The sequence below is a fragment of the Tauraco erythrolophus genome, chromosome 15, assembly GCF_009769465.1.
Source record: "Tauraco erythrolophus isolate bTauEry1 chromosome 15, bTauEry1.pri, whole genome shotgun sequence".
NCBI classification, from domain to species: Eukaryota; Metazoa; Chordata; class Aves; order Musophagiformes; family Musophagidae; genus Tauraco; species Tauraco erythrolophus.
Window position 1 is genome coordinate 3,310,274 of NC_141479.1, and position 21,990 is coordinate 3,332,263.

The 21,990-nt window shown below is 38.5% G+C and overlaps 2 protein-coding genes across 9 annotated transcripts in view; one reads left to right on the forward strand and one right to left on the reverse strand.

Moving 5' to 3' along the window:
- Nucleotides 1-621: 621 nt before the first annotated feature.
- SLC7A6OS (solute carrier family 7 member 6 opposite strand) lies at nt 622-6,573 on the reverse strand. 2 transcript variants are annotated; one of them, XM_086620840.1, is made up of 5 exons: nt 6,412-6,573; nt 5,143-5,520; nt 3,045-3,248; nt 2,048-2,177; nt 622-1,577 (listed from the first exon to the last, which is right to left on the reverse strand). In XM_086620840.1, exons 1-5 carry the CDS (start codon nt 6,568-6,570, stop codon nt 1,456-1,458), a joined length of 993 nt encoding a protein of 330 aa, XP_086476966.1. In that variant the 5' UTR covers nt 6,571-6,573; the 3' UTR covers nt 622-1,455. The 2 variants fall into 2 exon arrangements, with proteins under 2 accessions (XP_086476966.1, XP_086476965.1); XM_086620839.1 differs by having other exon boundaries at nt 3,045-3,245; nt 6,412-6,570.
- A 73-nt stretch (nt 6,574-6,646) lies between these two features.
- The window catches only part of PRMT7 (protein arginine methyltransferase 7), a 44,581-nt gene continuing 29,237 nt past the window's right edge, over nt 6,647-21,990 (forward strand). For 3 of the 7 annotated variants that reach the window (XR_015222566.1, XR_015222567.1, XM_086620859.1), the window contains exons 1-15: nt 6,647-6,679; nt 7,241-7,414; nt 8,259-8,295; nt 9,631-9,780; nt 11,425-11,533; nt 11,876-11,988; nt 13,183-13,424; nt 13,566-13,743; nt 14,806-14,933; nt 15,608-15,752; nt 16,240-16,323; nt 17,513-17,560; nt 17,920-18,009; nt 18,662-18,823; nt 21,160-21,234. Coding sequence is in view for 5 of the 7 variants with exons in the window: in XM_086620859.1 (XP_086476985.1) it covers nt 7,320-7,414; nt 8,259-8,295; nt 9,631-9,780; nt 11,425-11,533; nt 11,876-11,988; nt 13,183-13,424; nt 13,566-13,743; nt 14,806-14,933; nt 15,608-15,752; nt 16,240-16,323; nt 17,513-17,560; nt 17,920-18,009; nt 18,662-18,823; nt 21,160-21,234 (1,656 nt within the window). In the remaining 2 variants the exon portion in view is untranslated. Of the gene's footprint in view, nt 6,680-6,960; nt 7,032-7,240; nt 7,415-8,258; nt 8,296-9,630; nt 9,781-11,424; nt 11,534-11,875; nt 11,989-13,182; nt 13,425-13,565; nt 13,744-14,805; nt 14,934-15,607; nt 15,753-16,239; nt 16,324-17,512; nt 17,561-17,919; nt 18,010-18,661; nt 18,824-21,159; nt 21,235-21,990 lie in introns of those variants that run through there. The other 4 variants (XM_086620862.1, XM_086620863.1, XM_086620860.1 and 1 more) reach the window with 3 other exon arrangements.

Here is a 21,990-nt window from a genome sequence, read left to right on the forward strand (position 1 = left end):
TTGCATTCTTGTACTGACTCCCTGACCAAAGTTCTTAAACAAAAAGCTACAGATAATGACAAATGGTAGTAGATGGTGAAGACTAACACCAGTTGGAGTCTTGAGCTACTTTTAGGAAGAAGCACTGGGATTTAAGATAGTTAAATTCTAGCTGAGGAACTTTATGCACAGTTGGCGTGTAAATGTGCAGGGTCTTTTCAGTGTTTAATGAAAATTAGCATTTAGCTGTTATAATACAGTTTTTAAATCCTGCAGATGATTAGAATGAATTCAGTATCTAAGTTGAGACCTCTGTCCAGGGGGCAGCACAGCTTTAACAGGCTAGAGTCATGCCATAGGTTGATAGCCATATTGACCTTTCTGTGAAATCAAGAAAAAACAATACTTTGCCTCCACTACCTTGACACCACCAGCCAGAATTAATTGACCTAAAGTCACTGCTGCTCATGACTGACATAGATCTAACATTCTAACATTTTTACAGACTCAAGTAGGAGAGTGCTGAAATACTTTGTGTCCAAACAGGTAAGATTAAATTGTTTTGAAGATAAACACAAGTTAAAATGCTGACATGGCTTCAGCTGTACCAACTCCTATGATCTTCAAATGAGTGAAGAAAACTCAGTCAAAAATTCTTTATTTACAATTTAAATGCACACATACTGCTCTATTCCAGTAGTTAAATTACTGGTGAGACATCCAGCAATAAAATGGACAGGCTGAGGCATTTCATATGCTCAAACACTTGTAAAGAAGGTAACTTGAAACTTAGGAACAAATGCAGTAGAAAACACTAGGACAGAGTGCCTTTTTCCAGGACTTCCACTTTCCATCATGGCAGACTTGATCTTCTTGGGCAACCTAACCCGCTCGACGTGACCAGAAGGGCTGCTGCCAACAGTGCCTCTATTTGTGATGTGGAGGTACTGTCAGCAGAGGTACAAATGCTCAGGCATGCAGCTTTAAAAAAAAAAAACAGTTCCTTCAGCACCTCAGCATGGGCAGAAAAATCTATTTTAAAGCATATAGTATCTTTTGCTTGGAATGAAAATTTTTATTGTCAAGTGGCCATATTCACACCCATATATTTAATATCTACCAGCTCAAGTTGGCTGCTCAGATAGTAAAAGGTTTTAGCATTTACTGGAATCCCAACCTAGTGTCTAATGCTCAAGCCTAGTCAGTAAGCATTAGGGTGAGCCATGCTAGTCACCAACAGTTTCGGAAGTAGAGTCAGGCAAAAATTCAGCTTAAAGCTCATCCATGTAAAGATTGGTTTTGTACTGTCCCGATGAGCACAACTTTTACTGGAAAGTGGTTTTCCAGGGTTCTTTGTGTGTTTCTTTTTTAGTTCAACATTCTTATGAATAGCCATCAGCAGCTGTCTGGATTTTTAGTCCTACTGCAGCAGTAGAATTTCGTGTTCAGTATGCGTTTCATCTTCAAAAGGGACTGTTAGTCAGAATCCAAATCCTGGATCTCATCATATCCAAATTCCTGTAGAACCTCCTGTTGGTATTTGTTCCATGTTCTTCTCCTGTAACACTGGTCCTCATCACTGAAGCTCTCTTCAGACTCTAAAGAGCATCAACAATTTTAGATTACCCCTTCTTTTTAGTTAAACAGTTAGGTTAATCAGACTATTTTAAGCTTGTGAAGTAACTCACATTAACAAATACAAAGCCTGAAAAACATCTATATTAGATGAGGTTTGAATTGGGCTTGGAGTGCACTGGGATGGGGAGTTAAGTAGAGGCAGTGTTTCATGAGCATGTGGAACCAAATCATCTACTCCTTCTCAAAACAAGCACTCCTTTGCAATTGCAGCAGCCTGAAATGGAGTTCTTAATTTTGACTTTGCAAAACCACCAAGATCCCTTGTAGTTCCAAGAAAGATGATCCTTCTCTAAGCAGATTTAGCCCGTTAAAAGAGCAGAACACTACCCCAGCAGTGCTCAGTTAGCTGCTTTTTAGAGATGGCAAATAAAAATGGATGGGATTTATATGTGCACAGCATGAAAGCAAACGATATTTATGACAGGTGTACCTCTTTCTCCATCACCATCTTCCTCAGGTAAGAATTCATCTTCATCAGGATAATCATTACGCCAGTTGTTTTCATCATTTTCATCATCTTCATCTTCATATATTTCCCCTGGAACATGATCATCATCTACCTGCATGTCAACACAAAACATAACATTTGCTATAAATACAGACACTCGGCATTAAGCAGTTTTTCATCCACCTATACAATTCTATACAGATCATAAAGAGCCAAGAGATGCTTATCTACTGCAAGCACATGTTATTCAACACTCACACAAAGCACACTGCAGAAATATCTGCATTGTCGGTACGTTCACCGTAGCACAGTGATCTGCTTTAGTTTTAACTGATTTTTCACCTAAGTCATGCATTTACATGTTCCACTTCAGCATTTGAATCCCACGGTTAATGTCTAAATTAATCCTAAAGAAAAAAATATCTTCAGGTTCCTCATATGCAAGTCTACAGATCACAGTATCTATATGATGAGACTGAAGCTTACACTTCTCTTCCTAACTCCACAGTCACTGAAGGACAATTCCCTTACAAGAAAATATCTCATATTAGGATTAAAATCAAGTCCTCAAATATGGAAAAAGTTGTTTGTATCCTCTTGCTCATTTTTTCACTCAACAAATACTCAAGTTGTATTTACAACTACGTTTTAATTGCTGTCTCCTAGTCACAATGAGATGTGAATTACTTATGTTTACATTTATGTGCCAAAATTTGGCAATTTGAAGCCAGACAAATTCTTCTGAGTACATGAGCACTGTCTCTTCAGTTTTCATTGTTGTATCATAATTTGCTTGAATCAACTGACCTGGGGGAACACAGGACCAGCAGTTACAAAAAACCTGACACAGAAGTCACTGAGCACACGAGTAGTACCTGCAGTGATCTTTCTTGGCATGGCAAATTTAATGAAAGAACTTCAAGCATGTTTTACTTGTGATCCTTCTATTTCAGGAAAATCTGTTTTCTCACACTCTTACCAGTTCATATTCTTCTCTATAGGGCTGTACAGAAAGGATATTTTGGATCCAACCAGGGGCTGATGTTTCCATATAGTAGATGTCATAAACATACTCATCTTCTTTCTCTCGGTGTTCTCCTTTTTTACCATCTTCAGAAACATGTAAACGCTCACGGATCATCTCTACTGCATTGCAAAGAATCACATCTGGATCAGTCTTCTGCTGAGAAAAAATAAAATAAAAAAGAAATGGCGTATTTCCACTGAAGCCACACACAAAAAGTCTTAGTTATAGCCAACAATCTTCTTTGTAGACAGTAGCTGACAGCTATCTAAGGATGACATTCTGAAATCTCAGACCAAAACACTTTCCCACTGAAATGTTGATACTTGGAACGTCAGCAACCTAGAACAGAAAGACACTGTAGAATTTTCTAATTACCATCGTACTGTGCAGCCATGCCTTGCTTCAGACAACAGGAGAAAACAACTGGGACAAGTTCATTAGAAACTATTGAAGGGGACATGACTAATCCTGTAGAACTGTTCATCTGTTTCTGATGACATGTTGGTTGAAAAGACAAGTTTTAAGACAGCCTGTGCTTTGTAGAGCATTACACTTGCAACACTGCAGGAAAGATGCGCATACAGTAGCGCGGATAATACGCAAGCAGATTACAGAGTGTACAGGAGAAACAATGAAAATGCATCAGATTAACAGGAAAAGGCTGTCAGGCCCTACAGATGTGCCTTTTATTTCTCCACTTCAACATTAAGATAGAAGAAATTGCTTCATGTTTTCTCCTTCCTAAAAAAAAAATTTCAATTTATTTTCTTTAGTGACCTGTAATTGAAGGTCTACAAGGGCAGGTTCTTGCTGCCAATTTTCTCTGCTAGAGCTTTTCAGAATATCTTTACCAATTCACAGTGGTGTCTCCTGAACTACTTAAGTAATCCTGAGGCAAAGCTACAGACCAGCCTTTCATTCAGTTCTAAATACTTAGAGAATGAAAAAGAAAGCTTACTTCTTGTTTCCAACACTTACAGCTAGCTCTAAAAGAATAAGAAAAAAATTGTGATGCTGCCTCAGTTTCATTTCTGGTTTTCTAATCAGCAGGGTGATAAATAACAGATAACTAACATTATCAGATGTCTGTTTGAACGACTTGCTATGGCTTAACAGAAAGTGGAGTCTGTACTAAAGTGCGATAGCAAAACCCTGAAATAACCTGTAAGAAACATTGAAGGATGACAGCTGGTTGGGCTCTTGCTCACTCGAGTACCTTCTTTTTTAATGTTAGGCATTTAAGTTTTCCTTAGCTGTGATGGGCTGCATAAGTAAAGCACACAGTGAAGGAGCTGCTAAAGAAAGCATACGCAGCCCTTTTACCTTCTCTTCCATATGTCTCTAATACAAAATCTCCTTTACACTCTGCAGGGCAACGCTACGCAGAAGGCAGAGCTTCTTCATGCTTAAAACTATGCTAGATATTGAGCATATATTTCTCCAACTGAAAACATACTTAACTCATAATGCCAATGAAAACAGGACATAGGGGCTTAAGCAGTCTGCCAAATACCTACAGTTCTGCTAAAAACAAAATATACAATAAAACCTTATATTGGAATTATGAGAAGGGAAGGCTTAAAAGTATCTTTTCCTTTAGTGAATCTTGCCTACAAATGATGTTCCTAGGTGTCTAGGTGGATGAGAAGACACTGAATTAGATTTTTTCTTTTTCTAGGTAGAGAAGTTGTTAATCAAAAACCTCAGAGATCCACCTGACAGATGAATATGAGAATTTATACATCAGAACAAGGGTGCAGAAATAACAGGGAGATACGAGCCCTTCCTGTAGCAGCCAACTCCACACAGCTGTTTATCTGAACATCATTACTGCACTTCAGAATAGTCACGGGAGTTACTTCCTGTGCCATATATTAACTGTTCCAACTCAAAACCATCCAGTTAAAGCTCCTATTAAATAGTGGAACACTTACAATGCAAAAAACCTTCTACAGCAGTCAGTTCACCTGCACGTACCAGTCAACAGTGATACGAGAGTACTTCAAGTACACTAAGTTCTACTTCAAGTACACTAAGTTCATTTGCTGACCTGTGGGTTTGCAGCAGTTACGCCGGAGTCTCCCACCACCTCCTCTTCTTGTTCAATGTCAAACAACTGGAATTTCCCACAGCAGCCCAAGCTCTTGTCCACAGCACCGCTCTCCTTTTGTGAAGCATCTTCTGTTGCTTCCAAGTCTGATGTGTCACCACCGGTCGATGCTGTGCCATTTCTGACAGGTGTAACTGTTTCAGTGCAGTTAGGTCGATGGCTGGCGATTACACGGTAACGGTTTTCTTTCCTTTTCACCTGCTTGGAAGAGCGGAGTTCCTGAATGATTCGCTGAGTGCTTCCTAAAGAGGGTCGCAGACTTTGAGCCGCTTTGTCTCGAGTGATTACTTCTTGAACATATTTCTGAACTGGTTCATTCTGGGTAGAGGAACAAAAAGGAGGAGGAATATAATGACACCATCAACACAGTAAGTCATACTCCTTCCTAAAAGTGATTAAAAACTAGTATTACTGGTGCTTCCTATTTAAGGACTGCAGTACCAACCTTCCTAACAACATTCAATTAACTTCTACTACCGCTTTAAGCAACACAACTATTGCAATACTCTCTCCATACCGGGGGAAAAAGTGTAAGATACTTGTAAAGTGTAAGACTGTTTCAATTTGATTTTTCAACAATACACTTTGTGGTACAGAATAACCCTCCAAGCGAAAACACATGCCTTTGGAAGACTGTGATGCTCCCAGATTTAAGGCACGATATCCTTTAGTCTCCTATGAAGACGAGCTCCCATGAAAGACCAGTTTTATTCCATACAGAAGACTGTAGAGTGGCTGGAAGTTGTTAGTTTCCAAGGGCTGAGCTTCAGCCCCTCGAACGACAGAAATTCAAGCTTCGCTTATTGACAACTCTGTAAGTGCAGAACAACTCGGGCCTACAGAAGCCAGTGCCGAACGCAGCTTTTCACGGGGGTCACTCTGCACTCCGTCGCTCGGCGAACGGCCCGCTCTGCACGCAGGTGCGCTGCTGCGCAGCCGGCCGCTCGGAGCGGAGCCGAAGGCCGCCGTACCCTTACCGGGACCGGGCGGCATTCGCCTCGGGGCGCTCCCCTCCGGGTTACTGGCGAGAACTCCGCGCCCACCGGGGATCCCGAGAAGCCCGCGCGGAGCCGCGCTGCAGCCTGCGGAAAGCGGCCGCTCTCGAAAGCCCCTCTGGGAGCACAACGAAACGCCCCGGCTGCACCAAACCGCCGCCGCTTCCCGAGGCGCGTCGCGGCCCGGCCCACCCCGGCGGCAGCGCCGCGGTACCTTCGAGGACACGGTCGCCACCAGCTTGAAGAGGCTCCTCTCCACCGGCTGGGCGCCGCCGCGCTCCGTGCGCAGCCGCTTGCAGGCGAGGAGCAGCGCCTCGGCCGGCTCCGGCCCGCCGCGCTTCCGCTTGACGCGCAGCACCGCCGCCCGCTCCATGGCGCCCGCGCGGCACGGCGGGAAGGGGCGGGCACGGCCGGCGGCTCGCCGTGCCGCGCGGGGCACGCCGGGAAGGTGGCGGCTCGCGGGCTGTGAGGCGGCCTGAGGGGTAGGTGCCCGCGGCGGCCATGTCGGGGGGCGCGGAGGTGGCAGCGCGCCGGCTCGGCACCCCGAGGCTGCGGTTTCGCGCAGGGGTGGCGAACGACTTTCTCGCCGTCTTCTGTCGCAGCTCCCTGCTGAGGCGGGGAGGTCCGGGCCTGCCCCGAGGTGACGCTCGCCCGCTGCCGGGCGCGGGGAACGCCGAGCAGGGGCTCTGCTCCGGCCTCAGCCAGCCCGCCGCGCCGGGAGGTCGCAGGTCCCTTCTCGGGCGGCGTGTGGGGACCCCCCGAGAGGGTGGTTGGCCGCCCCCGGCCCGGCGTGCATCGCCGTCAGGACAGGTGCTTTTCCTGGTGAATTCACTCGTGTGTTTGTTTTTGGTTTTTTGTTTTTTTCTGGGCTATATTCCTGAACAGGGATGGGTGACAGGTTTGCGCATAAAACGTTGTTATGGAAAAAGTGCAAAGCAGTGATCAGTGCTTGTGGCCGAGGCAGGTGTAATAAACTACTTATATATATATCCATAGCTTAAAGTGTTTTCACTTGAAGTTTTGTGTTTGTTTTTTCCCTACAGCCAATATTTTGGGTATTATACTGAAGCCAAAGCGGCGAAACTGCACATCATACATAAATAATACAAATTGAGATTGGTCATGAGGATCTTTTGTGGAAGAGCTAATCCAACCACTGGTGCAATGGAGTGGTTAGAAGAGGATGAGAACTACGACTACCATCAGGAAATAGCAAGGTACACTGGAAAAAATAGCTTGTTGTTCCACTAAAGCTACAAAAAAGAGCAAACCCAACTTGTTTTTATGACAGTTTTTGGATTTACCTCTGTAGAGGTTCCAAGGGCACGAGATGAACAGACTGTAGAACAGTCTAAATGTTACAGTGCCCTGTGTTGTACAGGACAGAAGGGTAAATGTAGAAGTTTGTAAAGTATTGTGTAGAAGTTTGTACAGTATTGTATAGAAGTTTCCTTCTATATTTTTTAAACATTTTCTAAGTCGCTTATCTTAATGCTGGTGACTTGTGGCAAAATGCTTTGACTAAATTTCTTTTAAATCCCCAGTGCAACAAATAATTGCCAATTGCCTATTCCTTTGTAAGAGCTTAATGTAACAGTCAGAAAAGTTCGGATGATTAAATTTTTGAGTATTTTTAAATAATGTAACCATGTAGAAATGGGGACTAAAGAAATTCAGCTCTCGGTAACAAATGTTAGACTGTTATTAGACTGTCTTTCATTGCTGTGTGTTGCTCTGTCTGAACCTCTGTCTATCCCAGCTGTTATTTCACAGCTGTTTATCCATGGGTCTATGTTTTGGGTCCTTTGCTGGAGAGAGGACATATGCCAGCAGTTAATTAGTTCATTTATATGCTCATGACCAGATCACTGAAATTACATTATCCCTTAGATTTGGGAAACAATTCAAATCTCCAAAGAACATATCGGTTATCTGTGCGTTTATGGGCCATGGGAACCAGTTGCCTCAGTAAGAGAAATCGAAGGAGGTTATACGAGATCCAGCAGCTTTGTAGTGCTTTGCAGTACGTAGGATTTTGACTGCGTTTTTTTTTTATTGTAGATCACGCTACGCAGACATGCTTCATGATAAAGACAGAGTAAGTATAGGAGCAAAAGAGCCTTTTGAATGGGGAGAAAATACTCATTTCCTTCCTCTTGAATAGCTGTCATTGCATGATTATACAGATTTCTCTGAAAGATGAAATGTTCAAATTTGTACCCTTTAAGATACTAGACCTGCTCTTAGATCAACAGATGCCTTCTTACATCTGACTCTAGTGTTCTGTTGTTTGCTGCAGAACATGATATTTACATTTAGTAGCTGATTTTGCTGTTCTGTGTTTGACATTTTTGACAGAGAGAGCTCATTAGGTGAAATTTCAAAGGCTGTAAATGTGAATCTAGGCTTCTTAGTTTTATAGGAATGTAAATAAAGTCTCTTTGTTCTTTTGTTTTATTTTTAGGTTTGAATGTTCTTTCTGCTCTAGCCATTTAGTCAACCATTTAGTCAATAGCCTTTTAAAGGCATCTATGGTGCCTATACTTTGAGTCTTGAATTCATACTGAATTAAAATATGCCAGAGGAGGGATCAGGCGTTTAATAAGCCATGTAGAGACAGCAAGTTGTGTCTAAGTAATTAAAACAATTCTACTGGAATTTTATATCAAAAGTGTTAACTAGAATTGTTCATAAAGGGATCCAGCAGACCTTCTAGATTTATGACGTCCAAAGATAGTGTATTATTTGGAAAAGTTTGGTAAATCATTTGGAAAGGAATGTCTTACAATAGACTGTTACGGAGTAAATATAAGCATATATTTCAGTTTGTGTCCTGTAGCTGACAGATGACAGGATCTGTTTTTTTTTCCTGTTGTTATTACTGGTATGCATGTAGCCCCACTTAACGGCGCATAACCAGAAGCCTGTGTTTACACGTGTTGCTTCTCATCTATGAATGTTTTCCGGTAGATTAAGAGAGGAATCTAAATCCAAGATACTTCAGCTCTTGTGCTGTCATAGGCACTATATGACTATTTGAGTGGTGCTGGGGGGGAAAATAGCAAGAAAATCAGTAGTATCTCACATGAATCTTACTATTATTTTTATATCTAGAAAACATATTGAATTTGTAAATTATGCATGCACTGTAAGTAGCTGATTGATCAATGATGAGTGAGTAGTGTGATAAAAATTGATGTGCTTTAAATGGACTGATCCCTCTAAAAACACTTGCTTTTGCTTTGATATGACTATCAAATGGCTTTGATATGACTAGAGCATAAAGAATGTCTGTAGGCTTTTTTCTAATTTTGATCTCACAGTCGAGAATGCAAGATTTCTGCACAAAAGTTAGAAGTATAAGTAGATGAAAGGTCTTAGTAGATAAAGTAGATAAAATCCATCTTCTTTTTTTTTTTCTCCCTCTCCACAGAACGTGAAGTATTACCAAGGTATTCGTGCTGCAGTGAGCAGAGTAAAAGAAAGAGGTGAGAAAGCAATTGTTCTAGACATAGGGACTGGCACAGGACTCCTGTCTATGATGGCAGCTTCAGCAGGTGCAGATTTCTGCTATGCAGTTGAGGTAAGTGTTTGTTGCTGGTTGCACATACTTCTGCATGCATGTTCATAACCTCTTTTTAGAGCTTTAGTGTAGTTGTTCTGTCTGAATGATCCATGCTCTGGACACGTTTCCTATTTTGTATTATGGTTTCTGAAGTGCAAGTTTGATGGTTTTATGTGTGTGAAGAATACTTAGATCTTACAAGAATATGGTTGAAAAGACGTAATATGTTTTTTCATTCTTGGGATGGCTTCTGTAAATGTACATATTAACAGCACTAAGGTTTTTTAGTGTCCTGTCTTCTCTGCTTATCAAAGCTCAGTGTAATATGGAAAACTTGATTAATGTTTTTGAAAAATGTGAGTATTCTCAGACTATATTGCTAATGTTCATAAGTTTCAGCTCTTGGAGGTGGGTTCTCACTTAATCATAACATGCACCCCATCTTAATAAAGAGACTGTCTCATAAACTTGTTTTCCATCTCTTTGTGATCCGATAGAGCATCTTCTGTTTTATTGGCAGTTAAGAAACATCCTGAGGGTCGTTAGCAGTCGTTACTTATGTGAAGGGTAGCAACAGGAACATTTTGGCCGGTTCGTTTATTTTTTTTTACACATTTGAAGAAACAAATAGAAGATTCACTTGTCTATAGGTCATAGTTGGAAGGGTTTGCTGTGATTTTTATCCATGTAAAAATCTACCTTTTTTATCTAGGATTTTATCCTGTGATCATTTTTCAGTCACAGTCATCTTTTGTATAAGTGCAGGAAGCAAAAAACTCCAGAATAAATCTGTTCACAACCTGTCATAGGGAAGGGACAAAGTGAAGTGGTAGGAGGGGTCTGTTGTCTTCTGCTTAGTAGTTTATTGACCACTCTGGCAGAGGAGGATCACTAGCTTGTGGGAGGAAAGGAGGCCCATAATGGAAAATAAAACCATAATCTGAAAAGTCTGAGAGCTACTGGTATAGATGTTCTAATAGCAATACATTATTCCAGTTCTGGAACTTGGGCTGTGTGCCAAAGTGGCTATAGATTTCTTTTTAAGTAGTCAGGTGGTGTGGCTGAGTAGAATATTTAACATTTTTTAGTTTAAAAACTGGGTAGAGAAGTTAAGCCCTTTCAACACATTCTTCATTGTTTGCTATTTTCAAGCTATATACTTTCTCTGTTCTTCTCTTTGTCATAAATGAAATAAAAATTCACTTCACAGTTATGTTAATTAAAGCAGATTTTTGGGATACTTAAGTGACCATTTCAGTGCTGGTTGTTTTCAGTTCTTTTATTTTACGTATTTATTTGTTTTATAGCTTGAGCACATAGAAGTCTTTTAGGGCCTCTCTTGATGCATATATTCCTTTACTTTTAAAAACAGCAAGTTTGTCTAAATGCTAAAGTATTCTTAATGTGTATTCTTTCGGAAGTTAAATCGGAGTAGTTTTTGGAGACGATTGATAATTTGTAACAGTGACATTGGAGCTCTATGAACTTTTGAAGCGAGGCTTGCTGTCTTGTTTCATGGTAATGAACTTCAAACATAGGAAAAGATACAAAAGGTGTTAAGATTTTTGCAGGACTAGATAATGCTTCGTTTTGTGTTGGTGTCCTTTCATTTTTGAAAACTAATATTAGTTTACTAGTTTGTTACACTCTCGCTATTTACAGGTTTTCAAGCCCATGGCTAATGCTGCTGTGAAGATAGTGGAGAAGAATGGTTTTCGTGACAAGATCAAGGTAATCAACAAGCACTCCACTGAAGTCACTGTTGGCCCAGGTGAGAAAATAGGCTAAGGTTAAAAAAATTGACAAGTACTTAAAAACGTGGAGGAATATGTCTTTTTCTTATTTTCTGAATGTGTTTAATTAAAACAAGCAAATCCTTTGCTCTCTAGAAAGTCATACTGGAAATTTACTTCAAAAGGAAGTGTTGTAATAGTATTGCAGTAGTCATTTGTATTTCATAGTCAGCTTCTAAAGGAATATAATTTGGAGTCTTCAGCAGGCTCTCTAACAGGAATAAGTTTGTTTTTTTTAATTACTTGTGTTTTCAGAATAGCATTTTCTTGAAAGACTTACATAAATTCTTAATATTACAATATTAAATTGTGTCTTTTAGATGGAGATATGCAATGTCGTGCAAACATCCTGGTAACAGAATTATTCGATACAGAGCTGATAGGAGAAGGAGCTTTACCAAGCTATGAGCATGCACACAAATATCTTGTGCAGGTAAGAAAACAGAAATTGATAGTGTGTCAGATTTATCCCTAGAAAAACTCTTGTCTTTTCTTGGAGTAGACTAGAGATTATATTTGATTTAGACTTCTGTATCCTTTGTAAATATGACATCAGCTGTGCTCATTTCTTATTCAGTGAGTAGTTTACTCGATTCATTGCTAGAGTAAAGCTATTGGGGAATAAAGCAGTACAGGCTCTGAAATTACGCTTAGTTGCTTTGTGTTAAGACCAATAACTTTCTAGTTAACAAATGCCTTTCAGAAAGGCATGAATTTCTGATTTGGAGCTTTCCGTAGTAGTTTGTTCCAATGGCAAATAGGTCCCAAGATGTTTTCAAATTTAGGCAGAGAATTTCGTTTTTGGTGAGCTTCATCTCCCAGGCATTGATTGTAGGTTTTGTTTTTTTTTTTCCCTAAGGAGCTCTTGCTACTTCACATGCTTTTTTTGCCTGTGGAAATACTTTAAACACTGTAATCAAATTAATATAAATTTTTTTCTGGTCATGTAATCTATAGGTATAATTTTAGGGCTTTCTCTTTTACCCTTTCTAATTTTTTCCTTTAACTAAAACGTGGATGGCAAAACTTCATTTAGGTTTCTAAGTTTTAGTGCTCTCCATATATAACTCTAAATTGTAATTGGTCCTTTTAGTAAAAGCATTGTAGTTGGACTTCACAGTTAGCTCTTAGTTCACAGTGTTGGGGTTTTTTTTAGAACAACTTACTTGTTTTCTACTCTTTAAACGTGGATACAAAGTTGTCATTGCTTAAATATTGGAGCCGTTATTTTTCTTACTTGCTAATTGCAATTGCAAACTCTGTTTTATTGATAGTTTAGTAGTTATCTGCCTTAAGAAGCTCAAGAAAGATCTTACTTCAGAATGAGAATGGAAATACAAGTTTAGATGAGGCTAGTGAACCAATAATGTTGCATGGCTAATAAATTAATGTGGCCTTTCTGAACCACGCTGAACAGGACAGGTATGTGTATTGTATTTCACAGATAGAGAGGCAAAGAGAAAGCTCTCTGATGTTACAAAAGTCTCTAAAATAATTTGTGTGAAGATTTCAAAGCTCCCAGTCCAACTTTGCTTTAATTTGGTTCACATTCCAATTGATTTAATTCTCATGCGTGTTAATAAGTCAAATTTATTGAATGTGTTTACCCTTTGTTTTGAACACTCAGGAAGGATGTGAGGCAGTGCCTCACAGGGCAACGGTGTATGTCCAGTTAGTGGAATCCAAAAGAATGTGGTCCTGGAACAAACTGTTTCCTATTCATGTGGAAGCAGAGGATGGTGAAAAAGTTATCGTCTCCCCTTCAGAAGTGGAGAACTGTCCAGGTGTTCCTTCTGTTTGTGATATCCAGCTGAACCAGATGCCTTCAAGTGACTTCACCATCCTTAGTGATGTGGTGCCAATGTTCAGGTAAGGTAGCATTGTTTTGTTCAGAACAAAATTTTCCTGTTATGCCTTTTATCTAAGTTGTGTATTCAGCTTAGGAAGCTAGTGAGAATTTCTGAAGAATGCTGAACTATTTCTTTTTACAATTTTGATGCTTCTCTGCAGTGTGGATTTCAGTAAGCCAGTAAGGAGTGCTTCTACCTACTATAGAGTGCAGCTGGAGCCTGTAAAATCTGGCAAGGCACAAGTCGTGCTTTCCTGGTGGGATATTGACATGGACCCTTCTGGGATGATAAATTGCACAATGGCTCCATACTGGGTAAAATCCACTTCTGCTTTCCAGGTAAAATATGAGCCTTCAGATACTATCATCAGATGACTACCAGTAATTATTTTGAACAAAGGCCATACTGGGTGCTTTAAGCAGCTGTCACTTAGACTGTATAGGAACTTTGCTAATGTTTTATGCATTGGAAGATGCTAAGAAAGCAAGTGTTAACTTTAGTATGTACCTGTTTTAGGATATAAGTCCTAATGTAAAGCTTAGAAACTGAAGCTTTCTTCCAGACTTTTATTTTATTTTGGTTTATTTTATTTTGGTTTATTTTATTTTGGTTTATTTTATTTTGGTTTATTTTATTTTGGTTTATTTTATTTTGGTTTATTTTATTTTGGTTTATTTTATTTTGGTTTATTTTATTTTGGTTTATTTTATTTTGGTTTATTTTATTTTGGTTTATTTTATTTTGGTTTATTTTATTTTGGTTTATTTTATTTTGGTTTATTTTATTTTGGTTTATTTTATTTTGGTTTATTTTATTTTGGTTTATTTTATTTTGGTTTATTTTATTTTTTATATTTTATATTTTATATTTTATTTTTTATATTTTATATTTTATTTTATATTTTATTTTATATTTTATTTTATATTTTATTTTATATTTTATTTTATTTTTTCTTATTTTCAAGAAATAAAACAAAGATTTTCACATACTTTTGCTTAACTAGTCTATCCCTGGTCAAAATATTAGCCTGTGGTTTGCTTCCATGTAGTTCTTTTATTAAATTTCCAAATAAGTGTTAAGTTTATGGTAATATATTTATAATCCCATTAAAAAGGCTTGTGTGGGAAAATACTGGGCTGATACTGGATAGAGGAACAGGCAGTCACTATTAAATTAGATTGATGTGTTTTTGTGTGAATGTACTTACTAGACAGATCAGCTTAGTCAAAAGGAAGCTACAAAATGGTTGTTTGCACTTATTGTGTTTGAGAAAAAAAATTTGAAACTATCAAGCTTCAAAGCTGTGCCTATTCTTACTAATTGATTTCCTGCTATTTGCTCACTTGGCATTTACTATTGATGAGTCAACTCCTGAAGTTTTGTTTATCAACACTTTTCAGTGGAGAGATCACTGGATGCAGTGTGTGTATTTTCTTCCAAATGAGGAGCCAGTTCTCCAGGGTGAGAAGGTGCACCTGACTGCTTGTCGTGATGAGTACTCTGTGTGGTATAAGCTGCAGAAAGCCAGGTAACAATACATGTGTGTGAAAAGGGGTGGTATTTTATTCCAAATTCGAGTGTTTGCTGCTCTTAGAGCAGCTGTTTTGTAGAAGAGCAAAATGAGAACCTACAGACTAGAAAATTATTTAAAGCCACTTAATAGGCAATGCACAGGTGAAAAAACCAAAAACAATCCAACATGTTATGCATAAAAGCACAGTTGAGGTTCAGACTGCAGGCTTCTGCCTTGTACCTGGTAGCATTCTGTGACAGAGAAACAAAAAACACTCATGGTTGGTTCCTGGAAATCCTAAAATACAGCTCAGCTGAGCTGGCATATAGACAGAGGGGTGAAATAACTTGCATTCTGCCTCCATTATGTGCCTTTTTTACTTAGGAATCAAAAGAAGATCAATTAGGATCTTTTTCTAAAAGATGAAAGCCTAAAATACTTAACCATCACAGTTAGTGGGAAAGTTTGGGAGGTTCTTGGTTTTGTCTTTTAAAAATGGTGAAAATTAGCTGTTTCGCTTCTTTTCATTTGGAAACGCAAAACGTCCGTGGAGAACTGGTAAATTTGAACACGTGACAGTGGAATCCGTGTGCACTAATGTGTGTACCAGCCGAAATGCGTAAATGTACCTGTTTATGAAGACGTGTTACTGATGCTGCAGTTAATACTTTGTGTGATTTTTCTTCCAGAGAAGAGGAGTGTAAAGCAGATGTTCGTGTTGAGAGTCCTGTTTGTAGATGTCAGGCTCATCTTCTTTGGAATAGACCACGCTTTGGGGAATTAAATGATCAGAACCGAACACGCCAATACATCAAGTCTTTGATGAAAGTGAGTGTATGTTGCCTGTAGGTTTTTTGGCTTCTGTGATAGATGCGTTTATTGTTTTATTTGCAGTAATTACTTATTAAATTTGTTTCTCCCTTGCTAAAGAACTTTGTTCACTAAGTATATTTTATTTACCTTAGCAGATGTAAGTTATATTTTGTCATGAAAACTTCGGTATTCCTTTTTTTTCATTGCAAGCAGATGTTTTTGCATAGGAATTTGTAGCAGTGCTGTGTATTTGTTAGAAGAAGTATTAGTAGTTGAATAAAGACACCCAATACATTTTTGCGCAAACTTTTTCTGACCTAAAACAAGGGAATTATCTGAACATTTCTTACACTATTCTATTCTGCTCAAAGTGGTTATATGTTTTTGTATCTCCCAGTCCTTATTTGATATGGAAGTGTATGAAGTGGGAAAAAACACCCCCAAAACGTCTAGAATTTGAAAACTTTTTCGTGTGAAATAGGAATAACAATGACTTTATTTCCTGTAGGTTCTGAAAACAGATAGTGTTTGCCTTTGTATCAGCGATGGCAGTCTGCTGCCTGTGCTGGCTCACTATCTTGGAGCAAAGCAGGTACAGTACTTCCTCCTGTTTTTCTGATCTTTGCGTTTTAGCTTGGTATTTTTAGTTCTCATTCAGCATTTCCAGCCCATTGTTTAATTATTTCCAGTGCCTCTTCAGTGACAAGTGAGAAAGAGGCTCCCCTTTTGTTGAAGTGGAGGTTAAATTCATCTGTGATCAAGCTGAAGTCTAGGGAGATAATAATTACTGCTTTTGATGTGTACCAATGTGTAGCCTTGAATGAAAATTGTGTTCCTCATTCCCCACCGATTCCTGTTTGCCATCTTGTATCTTGGTGCTTTTGGAAATACTCTTTCTACCAACCTAAATACCTGGCATTTTCTTTTCTTCTTTTATGTTTGCAATTCCATAATTACATTTATTATCTAGTCTGAAATGGAAGGTCTGTAACAGCAAGAGAGGAAGCAGTAAGAATACTGAGTGTGCGTGTGTGAATGAGAGCTCAGCGCTGCCTGTCTCACGTATATGTTCTCTCATGGGGCTCTTCAAACTAAAATTTATTCTAGTTGGACTGAATATCTGGGAATGTGTAATGTAATATAATCCTGAGGAAAATGCTAAGCAATTCATAGAAATAAATAAACATGCTGAGTTAAACCAGTGATCCATGGCCCCTGTGTTTTTGTCTTTAGTAGTGGCCAGTCACAGACCACCAGGGCAGACACCAAAATTTCCATTATGTTTTCCTAGCCCTGTAGCAGCATATTGCTTAACTATTCACCAGTTTTGAATAAACCCTAATTATTTTCTTGCTTCAGAAGGCTGGTGTACTGCATTGCACATCTGAACTCTTTCCAGCTGATACAGCCAGATCATGTTACACAGTGCTTACACGGAGTAAGCACTACTGGAGGTTGATTCAGCACACTGGCAATATGCTTGCATTTGTTCAGGAGTAAATTCATGCCTACAGCAAATGTTAATATGCTACATGCGTCTTAAAAATGGAAAACAAATATTTGCATTCTGTTGTTTTTTTCTTGTGCAGCTGTGAAAACAGCATTTAGTTATAGCCTGTAGTTATTGAGGGTGGTGGTGTTAAAAAGGTACATGAGAGTGGGCTGTGGAATAGGTGCATTGTTCGTATGAGGTATGTTCACTATGGCATCGAAATAATTCCTTCATTGTTTGTTTACAAAAATACAAAGCTAGTTGACGAACTGTTGTGTATTTTCTTTAGGTGTTTACATTAGAAAACTCTGCTGTGTCCTGTTCTGTCATGGATAAAGTGAGTATTCAGTTTTCTGTTAAAGCAGTAAATGAACTCATGGCACTTCTAAGGCCGGAGCTGATGCCTTTGATTGTCCTTGTATCAATTGCTTGGAGATTAATTCCGTTTAATGAATGTGTTTGATCATACAGTTTGACGAGACTGTGGGAGACGGGATATGTTGAGGGGAGGAGTTGTTCTCATTTTTTCCTGGTAGTTGTACAGATCTTTATGCAAAAATTTCTTTTGACTGTTGGTTTCCTTTTTGTTTATTTTATTAAAATTATTATTTTTTATGGATTTGAGTCTCAGCTGCGTCTTTTCATAAAGATAGTATGCTAGATTTTGTTTTTTTTTTCTGTTTGGTTTTTTTTTAGTTTTTTAAAGCAAATCATCTTGAAGATAAAATTAAAATAATAGAAGCACGTCCTGAGTTGTTGACGTCTTCTCATTTGGAAGATAAAAAGGTATGACCAGTACTGAATTTCAGTGGGGTGGGGAGGAGCGAAAGATGAAAATGAATCTTGCTTTCCTACCGTGCTGCTGTAACCGCAATGAATCCCATTATATCCCAGTTCATATAAAGTGTAATAAGTAGGTGGCTCAGACCTTCTCTGACTGAACTAAATAAAGACTATAGGAGGGTTTTCACTTTGTTTTTGAAAGGACGTGACTGTCTCATCCTGTGTAATCTACACAAGCTGTAAGGGCGGTTAAACTGGTTTAACTGCATATGTTCCAGTAGGCCGTAGCTCTTATTTCTCAAGCCACTCAGAAGATTGCAGTCTAATTGGAAATACTAACATCCTCAAATTAAAAATTTCAGAATTCCATGACCCTTATTACAAAGCCTTGCAACCTAAAACTGTGGTATGTTCTCTCAAACTTTGTTGCGTGAAAATTCATTTTTAAATTTGTTAACTAAAACCACAGAAAGACGTCTGTTGTGCAGTATATGCAGGATGCAGTAATTAAATCCTTCTGGAACAGTAGAAGTTTCTGTCCTGATGGCTTCACTTGCTGTATTGCACTGTCAGCTATTAAAGAAACGCACAGCCTGTGTTGCTGAGATGTTGTTCTTTATTATAATGCTTTTTATCTCCTGTTTTCTTTGCCAAGATTTCTGTTCTTCTGGGAGAGCCCTTTTTTACCACAAGTTTGTTGCCGTGGCATAACCTGTATTTCTGGTACGCTAGGACAGCTGTGACCAGTCACCTGAGCAGTGATGTCACTGTCCTGCCTCAGTCTGCGTCTTTGCACATGATGATTGTGGAATTTCAGGTGAGATTGTTTGGAACTATGTACTTGATATTTACACAGATTCACTTAAAATTGAGTACTATGCCAGGGTTTTCTAACAAGTTTATCTCATCTTAATACTGTCCACTTTGATATGTTTTGCACTTACCACCTGAGAAAAGAATATTTAACATCTTGAAGATGTTTTGTTATTTCAAGCATCTCTTGTCAGAAAAATAACTTGAATAATTTTAGTATTTTAAATGAAAAGAGAAATATTGCTGAAGTGTGTGAGAATTGTAGTTCTGTATAAAGCAGAAATTCTGCAAAATAACGGGTTTTAAAATGATGCTTTATGAGTATAAGACTGTAGGCAGGATTCATATTTTCATGGGTGGTTTTTTTAACCACTTGAGCCTGTGCACAGTTCTAAATTTGAGCATAATGGGGATCTCATCTTGAAAACACTTTGAAAATCGTCTTTCAGAAATTGTACAAAAGTATACGCTTTTTCGCAGTTATTAAGGACTTGGTCAGTAAAGATTGTGAGGAGTTCACCTATAATGACAATGGAAATTAAAAAAGTACTTTGATAATTAATATGCAAAGTTTTTGTCCAGTAGCTTAAGTGAGGGAACTCTTTAGTCTGTGTAACTAAAATATACATATCTATAAATTTTTAAAAAAGCCTATAATCTAATGTATTTTCACATAAACATAACCTTCAGTTTATCTGTTAAAAATGCCAGCTTTTTCCTCTCTCTTTTCTTCCCCCTGTCTGGTTCACCAGCTGTGTAGTTTCGTGTCTGAGCATTCTCTCCCTTAACAGTTTCCTTATTCGAATGCTCTTCAACCTTGTTTTCTTACTTCCCCTTTTGATATCTGCGTGTGCAAATATGTATGTTCTCTTGCCCTCTGGGACTAAGCAACTATGCTGCATGTTTTTACATACCTTTCAGTTTTCTGCAAAAATGCAGAGAATTTAAATATATACTGAGAAAATAATGTCAATGTGAATCTTGTAACAGGATGCAGATGTTTGAGACTAATCAACAGTGATCAGATTGAAATAAGCAGTTAATTTTAATTCCATGCTCTCTTATCTAGTGGATTTACTTCCCTAGAACTCAAGCATTTTGTAAGGAAATAAGCATTATTCTCTTCATGTTCTGGATGAGGAAACTGAAGCACACAGAGTGGTAACTCCTAGTAGTAGAATGTAGAGTAACATTCATGTCACTAAACCTCAGTTTTACAGTTTTATGTACAGAGTTGTGTTCAGAGATGATTCCACATAGCTATTTTGGTAGAACATTGAATTTGTGTTTCGTTCCATTAAGCTATTCCAAAAGCTGTTGCTTTAATTTTATGTTTTCCTCTTTGTTCAGTGGTGAATCTAGACTCAAAGACTAGAATCTTTTTTAAGAAACCTTTGCATTTACTGGTTCTTGGTTAACAGAAAGAAGAGACATAATCTTGTAAGGTATTCTACAGAACTGGTTCTGTGGGCTGTTCTGTATTGTCAGAATAGGGATTTGTTGTTGCAGTTAAGCAATGAGCAAAAGCTGGATGGAAGAGAAAGGATTTGATGAAATTACTTCAGTTATAAACTTGTTCAGTCCATAATTGCATTTAGGGAGCAGGATGCTACCTATCTGATTTGACAGTTCTATCAGGTGCACCATTCAGAAATTCTTCATAGTCACTCTAGTTCATGCTGTGTTCAGGCATAAGTTATAACAGCATTTATTTAAATTTGTAGTAGTCCTGCTGCCATTTTGTAAAGCAGGAACATTTGAGGTTGCTAAGTGCAACAATGAACAGGTAACAAAATGTATATATGCACAGCTAGTGAATGATCTTGTTCTATTAAGAGACCATTAATGCAGTCTAAGAAAAGGCAAAAGTCTGTCCAGTGGATTGCAGAAGTCAATGAGAGGCATAGTATGAAGTGCCTAAAATGAATTTACTAACTTTTGGAGTGCTGAAGGGAAGCGTGGTGGTCCAACAGGCTGCGAAATGTTTGATACGATTGGGAGCCCTTACCTGTGCTGGGTAGTGGAAGTGGAGGGGTCTGTAAGTGTTTCATCTTGGCAAATCCATACCTACTCTAAAGTAAATTATGCATAGAGATGGCAGGAAATGTGGCAGGTTCTTTAGAGGAGTTGAAAACAGTGGCTAAAGAATTAACTGGCTTGCAAAATATTTTCCCAGAACTACACTATCTTCTGATTCCTGCAGTAATTCTAATGGTTTAGGAACGTATAGATAGTAAACTGAGTCTTTATCTGACTTGTTATGAAATGTCTAATCTACAGCTAAAACTATTTTAAGATTTCCTTTAATAAAGCCAAACAAAACCCTGTTTTCTTTTTCAGGACTTGTGGAGAATCCGGAGTCCATGCGGCACCTGTGAAGGTTTTGATGTCCAGACTATGGATGACATGATTAAAGTACGAAAACTGAAAATAGTTTCAGCACAAGTCTCAGCAAAACAGGACAAAACTCACCTGGACTTAGAAGAGCATTTAGTGACTGTTGAAATATTTGTATCTTAGGCAGAACACCATTGTTATAGTTTTTAATAAGTATGATGGCTGTTTAGTTCTTGCAAAACAGTAACTTTCGTGGCATGGGTTTTGGGCTTGTCTGTTTCTTCCCATTTGTCAAGCTCGCAAGTACTTTACACTGTTTTAAAAATACTTCTGTTCGTTCAAAAAGAAAAATACCGTTCTCAGAATTTTATCCTGAGCTTGAAATCAAATCATTTGAGAGTTGTTTACAGATGAATCCTGCTGCCCTTGCTTCGCCTTGCAGGTATTTTTGAAAGAGAAAAAGGCTTTTTGACTTCAAGAAATAGATAGGAAGGGTGAGATTTATTTGTATCAATTTCCAGAGCTGTATTGTCGATATCCATATTTGAGTTAGCCATTTTAGATTGCCTGTGTAGTTGTTGTGGAGAAGAACAGGCAGTTCTAGAATAGAATTCATCTCAGGGAGAACAAAAGTTAAATGCATTGTGTTTTGAAACTGCCTGTTTCTGTTTCAGCACTGAGGACGACAGTCATAGCAATTACTTAATGCATGTAGTACATATTGTCTCTTATGCTGAAGAAGTGCAGTCCTGTCCTCTTGCAGCTTTATTGCTTAAATACTCTGGGTTCAGGACACATAATTAACTTGAAAATAAGGACTGTTTGCCTTTGGAT

What these genes read in the sequence shown, in the direction of transcription:
- SLC7A6OS (XM_086620840.1), bottom strand. Translation starts at nt 6,570, where the DNA reads ATGGAGCGGGCGGCGGTGCTGCGCGTCAAGCGGAAGCGCGGCGGGCCG. An exon ending in TAACTGCTGCAAACCCACAG is followed by an intron (nt 3,249 to 5,142) that starts GTCAGCAAATGA and finishes ATTTTTTCTCAG; the next exon opens with CAGAAGACTGATCCAGATGT. An exon ending in AGATGGTGATGGAGAAAGAG is followed by an intron (nt 1,578 to 2,047) that starts GTACACCTGTCA and finishes GATGCTCTTTAG; the next exon opens with AGTCTGAAGAGAGCTTCAGT.